Source organism: Miniopterus natalensis, chromosome 2 (genome assembly GCF_054644295.1).
Source record: "Miniopterus natalensis isolate mMinNat1 chromosome 2, mMinNat1.hap1, whole genome shotgun sequence".
NCBI lineage: Eukaryota > Metazoa > Chordata > Mammalia > Chiroptera > Miniopteridae > Miniopterus > Miniopterus natalensis.
The window spans coordinates 186,784,484-186,804,608 of record NC_142082.1 but is presented as its reverse complement, the minus strand read 5'-3'; the positions used below and the strand labels follow the sequence as shown (position 1 = coordinate 186,804,608).

The 20,125-nt window shown below is 55.4% G+C and overlaps 1 protein-coding gene across 1 annotated transcript in view; it reads left to right on the top strand.

Moving 5' to 3' along the window:
- The first annotated feature begins 2,864 nt into the window (after positions 1-2,864).
- TTLL8 (tubulin tyrosine ligase like 8) overlaps positions 2,865-20,125 on the top strand; it is a 28,282-nt gene continuing 11,021 nt past the window's right edge. Inside the window, exons 1-9 of the mRNA XM_016211658.2 lie at positions 2,865-2,931; positions 4,487-4,578; positions 6,726-6,858; positions 7,278-7,351; positions 9,005-9,133; positions 10,247-10,361; positions 11,777-11,905; positions 13,239-13,422; positions 18,945-19,093. Coding sequence (XP_016067144.2) covers positions 2,865-2,931; positions 4,487-4,578; positions 6,726-6,858; positions 7,278-7,351; positions 9,005-9,133; positions 10,247-10,361; positions 11,777-11,905; positions 13,239-13,422; positions 18,945-19,093 — 1,072 coding nt within the window. The remainder of the gene's footprint in view (positions 2,932-4,486; positions 4,579-6,725; positions 6,859-7,277; positions 7,352-9,004; positions 9,134-10,246; positions 10,362-11,776; positions 11,906-13,238; positions 13,423-18,944; positions 19,094-20,125) is intronic.

Sequence of the window (20,125 nt, the reverse complement as noted above, 5' to 3'; positions counted from 1 at the left end):
GCTCTGCTCCCCCCAGGCCAGGCCGCTGCCATTGCCTGTAGGACTGCCCGCCCCGGAGTCCTCACCATCCCCTAACAGGTAGTTCATCTTGACCCTCACTCACCTGAGGTCTGGCTGGGCTGGGGTCTCCTCCACCTGTCACCTACCCACTGGCCAGGCTGCAGTTTGGGTGTGAGAATAACATTTGCTTTGATTAAAATCATGGCCAAGAGGTGGTTTGTGTGCTGTCTCTGCCCCTGAGTGAGTACACCTGGAATCGTTAGAACCATTAGCTTCTCCCTACTGACGTGGGCACCAAGAAATCCCACGAGCTGGGAGCACGTCTTGAGGTGGCAACTTGGCTCGTTTTAGGAGATGTGTTCAGGCTGGCGCGTTTGCTCACAGGCTGCCTGCCCTTCAGTGCAGGGAGGTAAGAAGCTGGCCGTGCTGGGAGGGGCTCAGGTTCCCTTTGTTCAGGTACATTCTCCGAGTCCCATGGGCTGACGGAGAGGCTGGGCCACTAGCATCGGGGAGACGAGGGCTAGCCGGGGCTGGCCAGGTGTGGACCTGGTGAGGGGGACTCAAGGACCCTCCTTGCTTTCTCACTTCTGAGCGTGGGTGACTAGCTGCCACCGTCACGATCAATCAAACGAGAGGAGTGCAGGTGAGACACCTGAAAGGTGGAGAGTGCCAGCCAGAGAATCATCAGAGCTGCTGCTCTGACAGCCCCTCCTGCTGTCCTTGGCAGCTCTGGGAGGCCGGGCGAGCGAGGGGCCAGGTGGGCAAATGCCGCAACCAGGTGGCTCTCACCTGCTCACATGTAGACCCCACCGAGGCGCAGCCCCAGCCCCCGCCCTCCCTGCAGCTCCCAGGAGGCCAGGTGGATGCCCCTGAGCTGGGCACAGGAGCCACAGGGACAGCCCTGCGATGCTGATGTCTTCTGGGGGGTCCAGGAAGTCTGAGTCTAGAGCCATAGGTGGGTGCCTGTGGGCTTAATGCTGGCTGTGCTTTGGTTGAAAGAGAGCATGAAAAACCCAGACGTAGGGTAAAAACTGACAGTTCCCTGTCACTTTACATTTTCTTTGACACAATTAATGCTGCCCGAGCAGCAAGTGGTAGCAGGTGAACGTGGCCTGTTGAATCGTGGGGGTCTGGGTATATCCTTGCCCAGGGAGGCAGGTGGAGGTGAGCGCCACCTTCACCTTACTCAGGATTCATGTGACCCCTGAGGCCGGGGGGCTGGTGAGAGCCCGAAGGGTGTGCGGACAGGCCCCCACCCAGGGGCCCCCACCCCGCTGAGCCTCCATAGCGACTTCCAAGTGGAAGCAGAGCCTCGCCCGCGGTTATCTGGGGAAGTTAAATACAAAGTAAAGATGATTTTAAGCCAAATAACGACGTCTAGGCTCAGCAACGTAGGAGACACGGGCGCTGGGGGCGGGTGGGCCTTTCCGGCTCAGACCACCCTCCCTCCCTGCAGATGCCCAGCGGAGAGGGGCGGCCCAGCGGGAAGCGGCGCCTGGGGGGGACCCTGGTGGGCGAGGAGCTGGGGGGGGCAGCGCGCCCACGGGTGACCTGGGGACGGGGCTGCCCCGGCCCCGCCCCGCCCCAGCGGGAGGCGACACCGCGCAGCCCGGTCCCACCCGCACCGCGGGGCAGCTGGGCGCCCCCAAACCCCCAGTCCTGCCGGCGACACCCGAGAGGGTCCGAGAGGCCTGGGTGGGGCGGGAGAGCCGCGCCCCGGGGGCCGCAGGGCGGAGCCTGTCGGGCGCGGGCGGCCCCGGGGGCGGGGACCGGTTGTGACCCTGGGGCTTTGTGACTTGGGGGGCTCTGACTCCCGGGGCGGCCTGTGTGACCCCAGCAGCCAGCGGGGCGGGACCGCGGGACCCGGGGCGCGCGGCGAGGTCACTCGCGGACCCTCCTCCCCGAGGACGCATGGCGCGCGCGGCCCGGCGCTCCAGCCTCCGCTCCCGCGCCGGCCCCCGCAACCCCGACCCCAGCCCCGCGCCCCGCCGGGGCCCCCCGCCCTGCGGCCCCCCGCGCCCCCCGCGCCCCCGCCGCCCCCGCCGCAGCCGGAGCCGCGCCCAGCGCCCGGAGCCCCCCGCGCGCCCCCGCAGCCCCACGCCCCGCGCTGGCCTCCGCCCCGCGCGCCCCGGGCCCCGCCGCCGGCGCCCCTCGCCTGCGAGATGCGGGGCGCAGCTCCCGCCGGTCTCCCCAGGCAACCGCAGCACCCGGGGCGGCGCGGCGGGGGGCGGGGGCGCCGCGGAATCCTTGGGGCCACCCCCGGGTGAGTGCGGGTCCCCCTTCCCTCCTCTGCCCGGGGACCCCAGACAGGGCGCCACGCCCCCCGCCGCTCGGAACCGGCCCGCCCTTCCCGGTGGGATTCCAGCCCCCGCGCCCCGGGATTCTAAAGCGCCCCTCGGAACGGGGACCTGCCCTGGCCCTGCCCCACCCCACCCCTGCCCTCCAACCCCACCCCTGCCCCAACCCCACACCTGCCCCCAGCCCCACACCTGCCCCAACCCACACCTGCCCTCCAACCCCACACCTGCCCCCACCCCACCCCTGCCCCCACCCCACACCTGCCCTGGCCCTGCCCCACCCCACACCTGCCCTCCAACCCCACACCTGCCCCCAGCCCCACACCTGCCCCCAGCCCCACACCTGCCCTCCAACCCCACACCTGCCCCCAGCCCCACACCTGCCCCCAGCCCCACACCTGCCCTCCAACCCCACCCCTGCCCCCAACCCCCGACCTGCCCTGAACCCAGACCTGATCCCAACCCCAGACCTGCCCCTGCCCCAGGCTTGGGTCCATCACTGATACTATCGCCCTCCTTTCAGGGGCCGGAGCAGGAGGGAGGAGGGGTGAGCCGCTGGAGCCTGGCATGGAGCCCGGGGAAAGGAAGAGGCTCTTGTCCGCCTCACTGGAAGGAGACTGGAGAGAAGAGAACAGTCAGTATTGCCCCCGCCTGTCCCCCCGCTGCCCCGGAGGCTCTGCCCGGGCTTTCCTGTGCCCGCGGCCGGTCTCTGTGAAAGGGCACAGGTGTGGCTTAGGTTCGCGGCGCTCCGCTGACTGGCTGCCCTGGTGTAACTCCCCTGCCTTGGAATAAGCCCTAGCATTTCCACCAACGCCTCTGCCTGACCTTCGAGACCTGTTTAGGTCTTCCCGGACGTTTGCGCCGCGGGGTCATCGTTCGTGTCCAGTTGTGAATAGAGACACAGGCACAGACAAGTCCTGCTGGGATTCCAGGATTATGTTGACTCTATAGATAAGTTGGGGCGAGAATTAACTTAACAATATTGAGTCTTCCAACCCATAAACATTGTTAATTCTCATCAGTAATGCTTTGTAGTTTCAGCGAGCAGGTGCGCAACACCTCTACTGCTAGATTTTTGATGGTTTTTAATGCTGTTGTCGATGACATTTCCTAAAAAAATACATTTTTATTGATTTTTTAGAGAGGAAGGGAGAGGGAGAGAGAGAAAGAGAAACACTTCCGTGGTCTGCCTCCTGCACACCCCCCACTGCGTCCAACTGGTGACGTCTTGGTGCACAGGGGATGCTCAGTCCACTGAGCCACACCGGCTGGGCTCGTAGATGACATTTTTAAGTTTTATTTTATACTTGTTTCTAGTATATATAGAAATACAATTGATTTCATTTTACTGACTTGGAATTTGGTGACTTTCTTAAACACACTAATTATTATAACGTGTAGATTCATTTATATTCATCATGTGCACAATCACCTGACATCTTTTCCATTTTTATCCATTTTATTTCTTTTTCTTGCATTATTGCATTGGCTAGCTCTTTCCATATCATGTTGACTGCAGCTGGGATAGGTCACATCTTTTTTTTTTTCTTCCCAAACTCAGAGGTTAAGTGCTCAGCATTTCACCGTGAAGTATGATGTTGCTCTAAGTTTTAAAGGAGGCCCCCTTTATTCCTGGTTTACTGAGAGTTTTTAAATGAATAGCTATTACGTTTTATTACACTCTTTCTTCTGCATTTATTGAGATGATAATATATATATATTTTCTTTAGTCTATGAGTGTGGTGGATTGTGTTGCTGGATTGTCAAATATTAAACCAACTTTGTACTCATGGACTAAACCCCACATGGTCACACTGTTTTGTTTTGTTTTATATGTTACTGGATTTGACCTACACTTTTTTTTTTTTGGTTTAAGATTTTTGTGTCCATTTTTATGAGCAAGTCTGGCCTGTACTATCCCTTTTTTGTAATTAAGTTTATGGCTTCATAAAAAGAGTCAAAAAGACTCTGTTTCCCCCATATGATGAAAGGCTTTATATAAGGTATTTTTTCCCTTTAAATATTTGGAAAGATTGACCTGTGGTGTCATCAGGACAGACCTGGGGACAGGTGTGTGTGGGCAGGCTGGGCAGGAATGGTGGGACGGGCTGGACCTCTGTGATTCCGCCTGGTGTCTCCCACATTAAGAGAGCACCCATTTGCCTCGATGTCTATTTTCTCTTTTGCAGAAATAAAACGAGGAATTTCCCAAGACTTGTCTCCTTCCCCCAAATTAGACAGATACAGAATGGCAAGACAACTGACGGAAAAGGCCATCAAGGTAAATGCTCTTTGGGGCTCAGTGGAGAGGGGGCACTTTCTTTTTTTTTTAAATTCTTGCCCAAGGATATTTTTCCGTTGCTTTTCAGAGACAGTGGCGGGGGTGGGGGGGGGGCGAGAGGGAGAGGGAGAGGGAGATCAATGTGACAGACACACATCGATTAGTTGCCCCCCACAGACACACCCCAACCTGGGGCTGGGGGTTGAGCCTGCAACCAAGGTACATGACCTTGCCTGGAATTGAACCTGGGACCCTTTCAGCCCACAGGCCGAAGCTCTAATCACTAAGCCAGACTAGCTAGGGCAGGGGGGCACTTTCAAAAGTGGGAATTGATTTCAGAATTTGGGGAGTGAGTCCAGGGCTCTGATGCCCACCCCTGGCCAGCCTTGGTCCCTGCCCTGGCCCTCCAGGCCTGGCCCCCACGTGCAGGCTTGTACTAGTTACTTTTCATTTCATTTCTGGATGTTGGAAATAGGTAATACTCTCAAAATTGGGATGGTGCAGACATATAAGCTGTGGAAGACCGTCCTGTGTCCCTCTGTTCTTTGTCCCACTGTGTGACCTCTGGCTGTGGATGCACTTCCGAACTGGGATTCTGCATCAGGCACAAGCTCTTAGTGACTCAAAGAGCCCCTTATGCGGGTCCCTCACACCTCAGGCCCCTCAAGGGGATGTGGTGAGGACAGATGCCACCTTTACTGGGGAAAGACTACTCTCTGTCTCTGTCATGCATTGATGGCCTTGCTCAGAAGGCAGGGACCATGGGAACCCTGAGAATTCCAAGGCAAATTGGTCCGCAGACCCATGCTCTGTCCTTTCTCTTGAAACACAACACGCACATAGCCACCCAAACTGCACAGCTCGCCATGCACTTGGGGAGAGAAACAGAACACACGTAACACGTGTTGTCGGCAGCAGTGACCACAGTCCTGAGAGAGGACACATTCATTACCCTCAGAATCTGCCTTCTACCCTTGATTGCCCCCTCCCCCCAAATCCTGGCCACCACGGATGTGCCTTCTGTGATCTCTGCCACCATTCTTTCTGGGATTTCATATAAATAACAGCTCAGTGACTCTCAATTTCCGTTTGAAACCTGAAAACATATAAACATTTCAGACTACAAACATCCCTCAAAGTACCACTTTAGCTGCATTCCATGAGCTTTCATTTGTAGTATTTTTATTGAGAGTCAGTTGAAAGTATTTTATAACCCATAGGATTACTTCCTCATTGATCATGGGCTACTTACAAGTATAGTTCAGAATGTCTATACTTTTCTAGGCTGGTTGCATTGTGGCTGAGAATGTAGCCTGTATAATGTTATTCTACTGAGGTGTGTTCAGACTCTCGTTACGCCTGATGTTTTGTTCATGTAGGTGGAAGGTGGCATGGACTGCTGTCGGGTAGAGCTTGTTATTTGCATTGTCCAAGTCTTGTGGTCACATTGAATCTTTGTCTGTGTTCCGTCACTTACTCGGAGAAGCACCCTGTTAACGCCCTGTTATAATGTGGATTTGTCTATGCTTCAGTTCTGTCCATTTTCGCTGTAGATACCTTACAGCCCTATCAGCAGGTGCATATGAATGTATCTACCTGTGGAATTGACTCTTTCAATTATGAAATAATTGTCTTTACTTTAGTGATATTAATTTGTCCCAAAGTCTGTTCTGATTTAGGTCCTTTCATTTTCTACCCATCCATAGACTTGTGCTTTTGGTTTTCTCTCTTAAACAACATAGAGTTGGGTTTTTAAAAACCTAGTCTGTCTCTACCTTTCAGCCACAGCAGGAAGTATGTTTATCTAGTCCAGGGGTGGGGCACGTCCAGCCCACTGGCCGTAAATCATTTGGTCAGGCCCTGGCAAGGCAACTGCAGGCGGGACTTGAAATTCAATAAATCTAGGAGCTTTTTTCATAGCTAATTTTTAAGTTGATAATTTTGTATGGCCCATGAATGATGCTATAAATATCCAAATGGCTCTTGGCAGAAAGAAGATTCCCCACCCCTGGTCTAGTCGACTGCTGGTATCTAACTTCACTCACTCAGTGTGTCCTGTCTGCTCCGTTTCCCTCTCCTCTCATGCCTCCCGTGGACTGATTGCTTGTTTACAGTCCTTTCATTGAAAATATGCTCTCTAATTCGAGGAAAAGAAGATCTTCTCCATCTACGGACACTACCCAGTGATCCGGGCCACCCTGCGGAGGAAGGGCTGGGTGGAAAAGAAGCTGCACTTTCTGCCCAAGGTCACTGCCAATGTCGAAGACGAAGGGGCTGCTGGTAGATATTGAACCCCTTGTCCCTTGGTGTCAGATGTTTCTGTGTCCATCTCGAGGACCCAGACATGCGCCAACCCCGCAGGCCCTGGGACCTGGGCCTCCCTCAGGGCAGAGGACCCCACTGCCCATGCCGGGGCTGGCCCCCTGCCTCCCCACCCTGGCACCCAGGCACTGGGCGAGCGCTTTCAAACCCTGATGCTGGTCATCACTGTGGGTCGTACCTGGACCCTCAGACGGGCAGGTTTCTGTGGCCTGAGCCTGACTGCCCCCTGCTCTGGCCCAGGACCCACAGAGGCACTTGCAGACGAGGTTGCTGGGACCAGGTGCTGTCTGACCGCGGGGGTGGCAGCGTGGAAGCCGGTGTTCCCGGTCAGGCATTCAGGCTGTGATCCACTGACCTCTCCCATGTTGTGTTTGCAGAGAGTAAACGTGCTGAAGGCAAAGAAAACCAGGAAGTGGCCTTGGAGGAAACGGACGACATCCACGATGTGATGGTTGGTCCCCCAGAGAGTCCCTGGGGCGCCTGGGGCTAAGCCACGTCCTCGGTGCCATACACTGTGTCCTCTGGACCAGCCACAGCAGAGCCGGGCTGGGGATCAGACAGCCCGGGTGACACGCTGCGGGACGCACGTGTGTGTGCATGCGTGAGCATGTGCATGTGTGAGCATGTGCGTACCGTGTGCCCACGTGTAAGCCAACAAGCCATGTCTGTGACTCTGAAATGCCGCGAGGAGCAGACGGGAGAACGCACCTTGGGGCGCCCACCTGAGACCCAGTGCTGAGACGCGAGGCGTCCTCACGGGGGGTAACACAGATGACGCAATGTCACACTGTGACTTCAGGGGAGGGACAGATTTAAAACAAGACCACAAGCGTTCCCTGAGGAGGAAATCTCGACACACTTGACTAGATTACAATGAGCAGTGCCTGTTCCTCAAGAAACACCATGGGAGGGGCAAAGATAAGCCAGAGGGGAGGGAGGTTTTCGGGGAGTGTGATTTAAAAGATCCGATACCTTGCCCTGGCTGGTGTGGCTCCGTTGGTTGGGAGTCGTCCTGTGCACTGAAATGTCACCAGTTCGATTCCCGGTCAGGGCACATGCCGGGGTTTCTGGCTTGATCCCCAGTGGGGTGTGTGCAGGAGGCAGCCAATCGATGCTTCATTCTCACATCTGCGTTTTTCTCTCTCCCTCTTCCTTCCTCTCTTTCTTAAAAAAAAATCTAAAAAAGATCTGATACCCAGAATGTGTCACGAACTCACGAATCAGTCCCAAGATGACCCATAGGGAAAACAAAGACCTGAACAGGCCGCCGCGCCCGGCACGTTACATGACTCGTTTCTGTGAAAGTTGACCCGGGTGCCCCTGGGTGGCCCCATGTGCAGTGAGGGGTGGGGTGGGGACTCCAGGTCCAGGCAGCTCTGTCCTGGACGCAGTTTCTCACCCTGGTGCCTGGTGGTCCTGCTGCTGCTTTACCTGGTCTCGGACGGTTCCCCACAGCCATGTGCCGCATCCCTGGGCTGAGCCCAGGTTCAGTGAGGGTTCAGATGAGGCCAGCAAGTGAAGGCACCCAGACCCCCTAACACAGGGTTGAGGTCTGCAGAGAGGAACCCAACGCTCTTCACCAAGGTCAGGGGTCATCTCTAGGGGATACGATTTTGGACAGAGTTTTCATTTCCTTGTATCTCGTTGGTAAAAATATTTGACGAAACACATGCCATTGTTTGTAAACACAAAAGCGTGGGCACCAGGGCACCCATCCAGCCCCCCTCTAGCCCCTCATCCTCATGGGTCCAGGAAGGGGTGCAACCAGACCAGAAAGTATCACATTGGCCCATGTCCACACATCCCTGTGCCCACATGGGCACCCACAGCACCCACAGACAGGGCGCTCAGCATACCAGGCCCATGTCCCCCTTGGAGCCCCTGTAGCCTGGAGTCCGAAGCACACCCCCTCCCCCCCACCAGCCGCACTGGCTCCAGCCCCGCACACAGTGGGCCTTCAAGGAACAGCAGTGCGATGGGAGATGCACAGTTGGAATCTGCATGTTGTCATTTAAAGTCCGGTTGCCTTCAATCTTGCTTACGTCCTGGCTCACCGAGGACGTGGACCTTGAATGCCGGGTCTTGATAAAGGTTTTCTTGCCAGTCCAGGTTGGTGAAAAATGAGATCCCCAACTTCCTCTGGACGATCAAACGAGACTCCATCGACTACCACAGCCTGAGCTGTGACCAGATGCTGAACCACTACGGGAGGACAGCTTCCTTCACCACCAAGGTGAGTGGGCGAGGGGGGCAGCCCCGTGGCAGGGAGAGCCACACGTGGACCGGCCGCCTCAGGACTCCTCCCACTGCCCTGGTCAGAGGCCACACCCAGTGCCAATGTCCACAGTCACAAGCACCTGCCCCCCAGAGCCCCATGTGCCCCTTGCTGTGTCCCTGGGTGATCCTGAGGCCACAGAAGTGCCCTCCTATGGGTACACAGGCCCAGCCTAAGATGGGGCTGGACCCTGGCTCTGAGTCCTGGGTGGGCTCCGGCCCCAAGGAAGGGTGGCCCACCCTCATCTGCATGGTGACTTATAGCTACAGGGACAGTGACAGGCTCTGCAGGAGATGGTGACACAGTGTCAGCCATGCCCATCACTTCCCATCCTCACCTTCCAGCCCATGCTCTCTCCTGGAGAAGGCTGTCCCCCATTTCCCCGAGGGCTCAGGTTCAGGGGTGGGGCCAGCCCAGGGCCTGCAAACATCGACTGGGGAGAGTTTGATAGAGGGCTTTCCTAGCAACTAGGGGACCATTCCCTCAACAGGCAAGGATGACACAGGAGGGGGTCTGGGACCAGGCCCACCACTGCCCCCACGGCTCCCTGTGGGGGGTCCAGACCTCCCTCTCTGCATCCTCACAAGGCTTAAGGCCCCGGGTGTGTCCTTTGCCGATACCTGTGGGCTCCCTGCAAAGACCCTGAGTAGAGTGGCCATGAATGTGCTCAGCTTCTTTCCAAACAAGCAGTGAGCTGGACCCTGGAGTGCAGGACCTCCCGCCAGACCGTGAAACGCTAGATCGTGTCCACGGGGCCCGAGTGGAGGGTGTGCGGCTATGGTAGCCCCTCCAGCTTGCTCCTGCCTCTGCTGGGCCTGAGCCTGGGCACTGTTTAGGGACCTGGGTAGGGAATGCAGTGCCCACCAACCTGGGTGACCTCGGATAGCCCCCTGCCCTGCCTTAGACCTCTCATGGACCAGAAGATGAGCCCCAACCCCGGCCAGCATGTTGGGTCACCAGGACCAGCTGGACAGGGTGGACGGGATGGTGGGGAGAGGCCAGGCTGTCAGGTACCCGGGGCAGGTGTGAAGGCTGGTCTGAGGTGGTGCCTGACCCTCCCTGTCTCTGGAGATCGGGCTGTGCGTGAACATGAGGAACCTGCCATGGTATGCCCAGGCCAACCCCGACAACTTCTTCCCGCGCTGCTATGGCCTGGGCTCCGACAGCGAGAAGCAGGAGTTCCTGGGTACGTAGCTGGCCTGTGCGCCGGGACCACAGGGCCTCTGGGCCCCCTCCCTGCTTCATGTGCTGCAGGAGCCTTCAGGAGGGAGATGGCATGGGCCTCGGCCAAGGGCCTGGGGACTGGGGTGGGGTGATAGTGGAGGGTCTGTCCCGTCCCAAGACCTGGGGGTTCAGCTCCGTGCACATAGTGAGGGCCGTCCAGAAACTTCCGTGGGCAGTGTGGGCGAGAGGGAGGGGAAGCTAGCAGAGGCCATGTAACTGAGTGCCTGTGGCTTGGAGAGGCCTCCTGGCCTTGGGGATGGCGCTGGGACCAGGCTGGGGACCACAGGCTCTTGTCGGGACAAAGAGAGGGTTCCTGGTCGACCTGCAGAGAGGCCACAGGAGAGAGAAGGTGGTCAGGGCAGGTAGGGACGGGTGCATTGAGGGGTGATCTGTGTGTCCTGAGCACCCAACCTGGGCGCCATGGAGATGCGGCATCACCCTGGCACCCCTGCCCTGTGCCCTCACCCCACCTGGGCTCCGGAGAGCAAATGGGCAGGGCCTCTGGGGGCTGGAGGGACATGTGCAGTGTTGGCTTTCGGAGAGGGGCTGGCAGGTCACGGGGGGGAGGGCACAGAGGGGAGCAGGCCAGGAGGCACCAGGCAGCTGGGTCAGGCAGTGTCCTCAGGCAGAGGGGCAGGGGGTGGTGTGCGAGCTCAGGGGCATTGGTTCTGACCGAGGGAGGAGGCTTGGGTGAGGGGCCCTGGGGCTGGGGGGCAGCAGCAAGGGGAGCTCAGGTTCTAAGTGCCTCCAGGGAGGCAGCAACTGCTGGGTGGGCAGCTGTTGGGGAGGGGGCGGCCTCCACTGAGGCGTGGAAGGAGCAGGTTGGGCAGGAAGGTGCTGGGATCTCCTGCAGACCCCAGGAGGGCACAGGGTGGAGTCTGGGTGGGGTGGGGACAAGGCGTGAGCTTGATCACAGGTGTGCAGGGGGACCCCAGAGCTGCCTGCTGTGCTGGGTGGGTGCTCAGGGCCTGGCTGTCAGCACTGAGCCCTGTGGAGGTTACACGCACAGCGGGGTCCAGGGAGGCTCCCGTGAGGCCAGGTCCTGGTGCTGTTGATGGGGGACTGTCCAGGAGGAACCCTCTGGTGCTGACAGAGGACCCAGGAGCAGGGAGAGGTGGTGGGAGCCCCTGGACGGTGGTCCTGGGGGGAGGAGGCCTGGCTTCTGCCTCTAGGCCTGTTGTGGGGTGTGTTAGACCCCCCTCTACAGAGGAGCAGGAGGGGGAGTCTGGGGTGAGTGCCAGCCTCCCCCAGAAGGCTGTGAGGGTGGAGCCAGGCCCCTGCAGGCTGTGGGACACCTGGGCTGTGGACAGCTGGCACTGGCTGAGGTCCCCGGTCCCCAGCGTGGGCAGAGGGGGCGAGGCCTTGGTGCCTTTTCAGATGACTTCCGGCGCACAGTGGCCTCCAGCATCCTCAAGTGGGTGGTCAGCCACCAGCACTGCCCCAGGAGCCAGGCCCAGAGCGGGAGCGAGGAGGAAGCCGAGGACAGCTGCCCCGGCAGCCAGAAAGGTGAGTGGCCGAGGCCGGACCGTGCTGGTGGGACGGTGACCGAAGGGGCTGTGGCCGCACCCTGACCCTGGTCTGCTGCATCAGACCCATGGGAGGGTGATGCTCCTGCACGCCCCGGGGAGGCCAGTTCTCCGGGGTTTTAGGCCTAAAAACCCAAGTAAGGTTTGGTGGTGGTCACGTTAACGAAGCAGTTTTAGGTTCACAGCAAAACTGAGGGAAGGAAGCCCTGGCCGGTGATGCTTCGGCCTGAGCACCAAAGGGCCCCGGGTTCGATTCCCAGTCCAGGGCACTTACCTGGGTTGCAGGTTAGATCCCCGGCCCAGGCCAGGGCGTGCGGAAGGCGACCTATCAATGTGTCTCTCACATCGATGTTTCCCTCCCTCCCTCTCTCTAAAATTCAACGGAACAAATACCCTCCAGTGAGGATTAACAAACAAAAAGATGGAACAGCGGCGTCCCAGCCCCTAGCATGCCAGCCCAGAACCCGAAGCCCCGTTTTTCATCTCAAAATGGCCATTTGATGTTATTTTCACCTCAACATGCTTTTAAAATGCACGTTGTCATCTCGACAGCAAGCCCGTAAGCCAGGCTTTCCTCGGGCAGCGCTGGGCTGGGCCTGAATCGCTGGGCGCCGGGGCCTGTCCCCCCCCGGCTGCCTCTGGAGGCGAGGCCTCCACGTGCAGGGCCTGAGCCGGGTTTGCGCAGCTGGGTCTGTTTTCAGGCCCCTGCCCAGCAGCTCTGTCCAGGGCTCGCCTTCCTCAGGCTCCTGCCCCACACCTAGCGGACAGTTGCTGGCCTCAGCCCTGTCCCCACATCCTGCCTGGGCCCGTGGCTCTGGGGCAGCCAGGCCACCTGGATGAGGGCCCTCCCTGTGTTCAGTGCTTCCCGCAACCCCCCCAGCGGTCGTGACCCTGGGCTTCTAGAAGGACAGTGAGATGCTGGGCAGGGCGTGTGGCACACGGGTGCTGAGCCCACACAAGCAAGGGCTCTGAGAAGCCCTAGATGCGGAGAAGCGGAGATGCCATTGCTGCTCCGCTGGGCTTGCGGGCATCACTGCCATGCAGCTCACAAAGTACTTACTGAATGCCAAGTGTGGGCTCAGAAAAGTGCACGTTCCAGGGAGAGTTTGTAAGAAGTGTCATCTCATCCCCACCCCGAGGGGTTGAGTCCAGTTGGAGGGTGTGGGGGTGTCGGGGGTGCACCGAGCAGTGGGCAGGCCCCGCGGGAGGGGAGCAGGCATCTCCCCAGATGAGTGGCATTCAGGTGTCTGCCCAGAGAAGTGTCACCCGCGGCCAGTGGGGCCACTCTCCATGTGCCTGTGCTTGGGTTTCAGGTCCTGAGAACGAATCGAAGCTCACTGGCCTCCCCGGACAGCTCGTGGACATGGCCTGCAAGGTGTGCCAGGCTTACCTGGGGCAGCTGGAGCACGAGGACATCGACGTCTCCAAGGACGCTGCCGGGGACCTGACTGAGAGGGAGTGGAAGCTGCTGACTGAGCAGTACTACTCCCTCGTTCAGTAAGAGCGCCTGGCGGGAGGACCCGGGGTGACTGCAGGAGGCGTCCAGGGAGGTCAGCCTCTGGGACATCGGGGCACCTGTCTGGGCATGTGGGTCACTGTCTGGGTGTTGAGGTGTCTGTCCGAGTGTTGGGGCCCTTGCCTGTCCCACGAGGCCCCTGTTGGCTTGTTAGAGGAGGACACCCCCGTTGGAGCGCCTTTGGGTCACATCAACTTAGACACCTTCCACAGCCCTCCATGCCTGTTACCCCATTTGAACCCCACAGTGGCTGTGGAGACAGGCGGGGCAGGCCTCCCGACTCCCCACGACCTGACGTCGCTTCCCTGCCATCCTGCGAGACGTGGCGCTTCTGTTTCTATTTTCGTTCTGTGGTCGTTTGCTTTGCGCATTTAGGTGCAGGTTGTTCTGTCTTCCTTCGGGCGACTCTCCCCATTACGAGATACCCACTTTACCTCGGCTGCCACCTGCTGCCTGACTCTCTCCCTGCGTGACCATGGGGTGGCCAGGCCGCTGTCTCCCGTCGGTGTTGGCGAGGCATGCGTCTTTCTCAGGCTTTTCCTTTGCGCCTGTGGGTGGCTCTGCATTTTGAAACAGGTCTCAGATAAAGAGCATGTGTTAGTGGCTAGGTCTTGCTTTTGGCCCAGTCTTTCAATTCTTTCCTTTTTTAGAAAGAGAAAGGGAGAGGGAGAGAGAGAAACATCGATGAGAGAGAAACATCACCCATTGGCTGCCTCCTGCACGCCCCCGACGGGGATCGAGCCTGCAACCCGGGCATGTGCCCCGAGCGGGTATGGAACCGGTGGTCTCTTGGCTCAGCCACTTCCTGTTAATTGGAGAGCTTGTTCCGTCTACACCGAGAGTCGTTACTGACGTGATTGGGTTCGAGCCTGTCGGTTTGCCCTTTGTGCTCTGTTTCTCTCTTTGTTTCATTAAACCTTCCCTCCTACCTTCTAATTACTCCATTTTATCTCTGATGTATCCTTTTCAGCTAAATATTTTTGTGTTTTAGTGGTCATGCTAGATACCACAATATGCCCCTTTGCTTGTTACAGGCTGCCCCGCATTTGAATCTCTATCATTTCCCGGACAATTTAACCCTCATAACAGTTGAGCCACCTTGACTCCGTCTTCCCGGCTGTCCTGCTGCCCTCACATATTTTACACCCACACAGGTACCGACTCCACCACAGGTGGTGGTGGTGGTGCTTTATTTTTTTATTAAAAAATTTTTTTTTAATTTAAATTTTATTTTTTTGCTCTCCATATATCTTTTATTTTTTTAAATTTATCTTTATTGTTGAGAGTATTACAGGTGTCCCATTTTCCCCCCAATTGACCCCCTCCACTTCGCTCCCACCCCTTCCCCAGGCCTTCAGCCTGTCATTGTCTGTGTCCATGGCTTATGCATATAACTTCTTCGGTTAATCTCTTCCCCCCCTCCATCCCCTTCCCTCTTCCCTCTGAAATATGATCGTCTGTTGCCTGCGTCAATGTCTCTGGATCTATTTAGTTCGTCAGAGTCTTTTGTTCATTAGCTTCTTCTTAAAGAAGACCCTTCAACTTTTCCTGTAGTGCTGGTCTGGTGGTGATGACCTCCTTTAGCTTTTCCTTATCTGTGAAGCTCTTTATCTGACCTTCAATTCTAAATGACAGCTTTGCTGGGTAGAGAAATCTTGGTTGTAGTTCCATGTTTTTCATCACTTTGAATATTTCTTGCCACTCCCTTCTAGCCTGCAAGGTTTCTGTTGAGAAATCAGCTCACAGTCGTATGGGGGCTCCCTTGTAGGTAACTAACTGCTTTTCTCTTGCTGCTTTTAAGATTCTTTCCTTTAACCTTTGGCATTTTAATTATGATGTGTCTTGCTGTGGACCTGTTTGGGTTCCTCTTGCTTGGGACCCTCTGTGCTTCCTGTGACTTATAGGTCCATTTCTTTCCTCAGGTAGGGGAAGTTTTCCGTAATTATTTTTTCAAATAGGTTTTCAATTTCTTGCTCTCTTTTTCTCTCCTTCTGGCACCCCAATAATATGAATGTTGGGCCTCTTGAAGTTGTCCCAGAGGCTCCTTATACTATCTTCATATTTCTGGATTCTTTTTTCTTTTTGCTCTTCTGGTTGGGTGTTTTTTGTTTCTTCATGTTCCAAATTGCTGATTTGATTCTCAGTGTCCTCTACTCTACTGTTGATTCCCTGTAAATTAGTCTTCATTTCAGTTCCTGTAGCCTTCATTTCAAATTGATACTTCATTATGTCATTGATTTTCTCAGTTATTTTCGTCATACTCTTACTAATATCCTTGAGCATCCTTATAACTATTGTTCTGAACTCTGTATCTGTTAGCTTGCTTGGGTCTATTTCATTTAGTTCCTTTTCTGGAGATTTCTTCTGTTCTTTCCTTTGTGACATCTTTTCTTTGCCTCCACATTTTGGCTGCTTCCAGGTGTTTGTTTCTATGTATTAGGAAGAGCTGCTATGTCTCCTGGAGTTTGTAGAGTGGCTTTGTGTAGTAGGTGTCTTGTAGGGCCCAGTGGCTCAGCCTCCCCAGTCACCTGAGCTGGGCCTTCTAGGTGCTCCTGTGTGGGCTGTGTGCACTGTCCTGTTGTAGTTGAGCCTTGGTTGCTGTTGGCATCCCTGGGAGGAATTGAACCCCAGGCCAATTGGCTGTGAGGACCAGCTGCAACTACAGCCAGAGAGCTGCTGTGCTGGAGACACCCCTATGGAGCAGGATTTACTTCAGTGGGGCTTTGGTGTTCACCAAGTGCGCCCCTTAAGTGTGTCACTCATGGATGTGATAGGGCTGTAATCCAGGGTAGTCAAGTCTGACCACCAGGTGCACTGTCCCTGAGGCCTCCTGGGAGGTACAAAGTCAGCTTATGCCAGTGCCTTGCCCAGGGCCACCCAGCATGAGCTTCACAGCAAACCATAGTTGGCTGCTACTTGTGCTGGGCTTGGAGGTGTCCAGGAGACCCCAAGCTATGAACCAATGCAGGCTGCCGTTAGTGCCAGGCCTGGGGCCACTTATCAAGCTATAAGGGGCCCGATGCTGCTTGTTTGAGAGATTTTAGGAAAGTCCTAAGCATGAGGCTTGAGAGGCCACTTGCATAGAAAAATCACTGGAAATGGCTTGGATGAGCCTGCAGGTGGGGAGGGGCGGGGCGTCCAGGAATCATGGGGCGGGGCCAAAGGTGTGAGTCAGGTGCTGGCGATTAAATATGGTGCCTGCCTGCAGGCTGTGTGTGGGGAGGACTCACCAAAGGAGCAATGGCCTCTGCCAGCCCTTCTGCCTGGGAGGAAGCTGCCCCTCCAGCTCTCACCCAGATCCCAGGCAGGTTAGTTCCTCCCCAAGTGTCCCAGGTTCCCTTCAGTCTGCTGCCCGGCGCTGGGTTCAGAGGGAGCGTCCAAGTGAGTCCATGCCGGGCCCTTTAAGAGGAAAGCCTGGGGCTCCCACAGCCTCCGGGACCCTCAGAGACAGTCCCCCTGGTTTCACAGCCCTGAGTTGTGGGGACGTCTCTTCCTGGCCCTGGAGCCCTGGGATGGGCCGGCTGTGGGGCTGGGACCCCTCGCTCCTCCGGGAAACCCCCACCGCCGAGATTCCCTCCGAGGTTTAAACCGGGGCACCGGGTGTGGGCCTGTGGCCATGTCTCCGGGATTCAGCCCCGATCTGCCCACACCTCCGCCCCTCCTCCCGCTCTCAGTGCGTCTTCAGCTCCCTGGTTGTGGGGCTTCTGCTCAGCCAGATTTCAGGAGGCTCTGAGTGATGGTGGTTCTGTATTTTAGCTGTAATTTTGATGTGGTTGCGGGAGGCGGTGGGTGCAGCTGTTACCTATGCCGCCATCTTGTTTTCCTCCATTGTTGTTTTAAACCAATATTCTTTCCAGTTTGCTCTTTCTGTTTTTTTTCCTGTAATTTGGTAATTCCTTCTGAGATTTTCTTTTAGCCTGAAAAAAGATTCCTCTAATATTTCTTATAGTCTTGTTGCTAAAGAACCCCCCTCAGTTGCAGTTCGTCCTCACTTTCAAAGGTATTTTCACCAAGACAGCCCTGTGGGTAGTGCCTCCCACCAGCACCTGAAAGATGTTATCCCACTGTCTCTGCCCTGCCATAGGCCCTGCTGAAAATCAGCTGTCACTCTCCATCTTATGGCAGCTCCTCTGAGACTTTTTATTCCTTCAAGCTGCTTTTTAAGATTTCCTCTTTTTATTTTCATTTTTAGAAGTTTGGCTTTATTAATCTTAGATGTGGTGTTCTTTGCTTTTACTCTACTTTGAGTTTTTGGAGATTTTGTCATCTGCATGTTAGAGACTTCCACCAACTTTGAAAAGCTCTCAGCCATTATCTCCTCAAATATTGCTCCTGCTCCTCTCCTTGGCCTCCAATTACAGGTCCATTTGACCATCTGATGGTGCTTCACGTGTCTCTTTGTTATGTACTGTTCTCTCCACTTTTTCCCCTCTGAGGTTGAGCATGAATAGTTTTTACTGACCCGTCTTCAGGTTGATCAGTTTTGTCTTCTGTTGTCTCCAGTCTGTTTTAAAATCCACCTAGTTCTAATTACAGCACCTGGATCATCTCTCTTATATTGTTTATCTTTGTTCTTTGCTCGAAGTCAGGTTTTGGGCCTCTTCTCAGTCTCTTTCATTTTTATTATATGCTGGACATTGTGTAGACAAGAATTTCGGGACTGGAGTGTGTGCTGCCCTCTGAGAGAGGTTCACACTTTCCTCCATTGTGTGTGTACAGTGTGGGGCTGACACCCTCAACCAGTGAGCAAGTGAGCAAGAAAACCCCCATGCTTCACTCCTCCCTTCCACTTTGCTGTCCCCTCCCCAGCAGGTGAATAGACAGCTGTGTCACAGAAAGCTTGGCTCCCACCTCTGGGCCATCACCATGGGTTGTGGCAGAGTCACCTGGGAGCCTGCCATATGCTGTGTCCATCCACAGTGGGGCTGATGTGGCCCTGGGGGCAGATTTCCCTTTCCCAGGCTTCCATATGTACCACTGAGCTCCAAACACCACTCAGAGAATTCTACTGTCCTTCTTCCTTTATTCCCTTAAATTATGGTGACTTCTTGGGCTTGCCCATTGTCACCATCACTGTGTGGCCACCAGCCTGACCAATGGATAGTCAAGTCCACAAGACATTAAACTGGCATCCAGCCCACATTAGGTGCAGGACACAGGGTGTGGCCAGTGTGAGCAGGTCGGCTTTTTCATCAGAAGATCCCCAGAGGCGAGACACCATCCTAGGCACCACCTACTGCTGGACACATAGCCTGCAAGGGGCCCCACACAGGAACCACCTTTGTCTCCCTGAAGCCTTTACTCGGCCCAGGCACGACACTCTGGGGGTGTACATGTCTGGGTCCACATTCGGGCCCCCCAGTGACCACACAACACAGCCGGGAGCAGTTTTGCAAGGTCATGATCCAGGCGCTCTCAGGGCCCAGAAGTTCTAGACCTGCCATCAGGGGAACCCGAGTGCCACCCTCAGAACCTCACGCTCTGTCTGCATTTTGCTTTGTAGTGACAACGCTTTCATCTCCAATTCAAGAAATCACTTTTCACAGTGCCAGGCTCTGCTGAATAAAATCTCTTCTGTGAACCCTCAGACAGAGATCGACGGGCTTCGAAACATTTGGATCGTCAAGCCTGCAGCCAAGTCCCGGGGCCGAGGTGAGTCCCGAGGCGGCATAGCAAGTCCTGGGCTGGGGCCTGCAGGGACAGCCAGCTGTGGGTGGGAAGTAGGCTGGGCACTAGGGTCCATGGAGGCAATGCACTCCCAGGCACCCGGAGCCCTGGTCTCCAAAACAGGCATCTCAACAGGACTGGTCTTCTTGGCTTTTGTTCTGAGCTCTGCTAGTTAACTAGGACATTCCCGTCATACTCCTAAGTTGAACAGGTCTACAGTTTTCTTTTTGATATTGATGATCTTGGCAACAGGCTTATGCTAGCCAGTGAATGGGTGGAGGACCTCCACCTCCGGCAGCCAGGGGTCCCCACTCCTCGGGTGTATTTCCACACTGAGCCCCGGGCATTCTCGGAAGCCCTGAATACCTTGGGAGTTTTGTCCGTGGTGACCAGTGTGGTGACACGTTTTCTACCTCATGTTCTTGCATTGCAGCCATCACCATTTTCTCTTTTTTATTCCTAGTGCTGAACACTGTGTGTTGTTTCTTTACTTTTAAATGAGATTTCAAGATGTTTTTCTAATCTTATCCATGCTTCCAAAGAACTAACTTTTGGTTGCATTTTTTTCAATGTTCCTGTGAGGGACATTTTCCCCTCTTGGCTCTGACTTAAATGCTAAGTTTATTTATTTTTAATCTTTCTTGTGCAACTTTGAGGCTATGAAGTTTCCTCTGAATGTGGCCTTAGCTGCATCCTCTTGTTTGTTCTATAATGTTCTCATTTTCTTGAGAATCTAAATATATTTTTTCTTTTCTTTTTTTTTCTTTTGGATATTTTATTTGCCCCTTGAGTTATTTTTTTCATTGTTGTTTTAAATTCACAAGTGGTTAATTTTATGTGATTTAAAAACTATTAATTTGATGTTATTGCATTCAGTTCTAAACATCATCTGTCCTGAAACATTCTCTCTCCTGGGCTTCTGCCTGCTCTCCTCTGAGTGCTGCCCTCCCTGCTGGGGCAGTGCCACTCCCAGACTCTGTCCTGAGCCTGCTTCTCTGGATGGCAGCACTGTCTGCT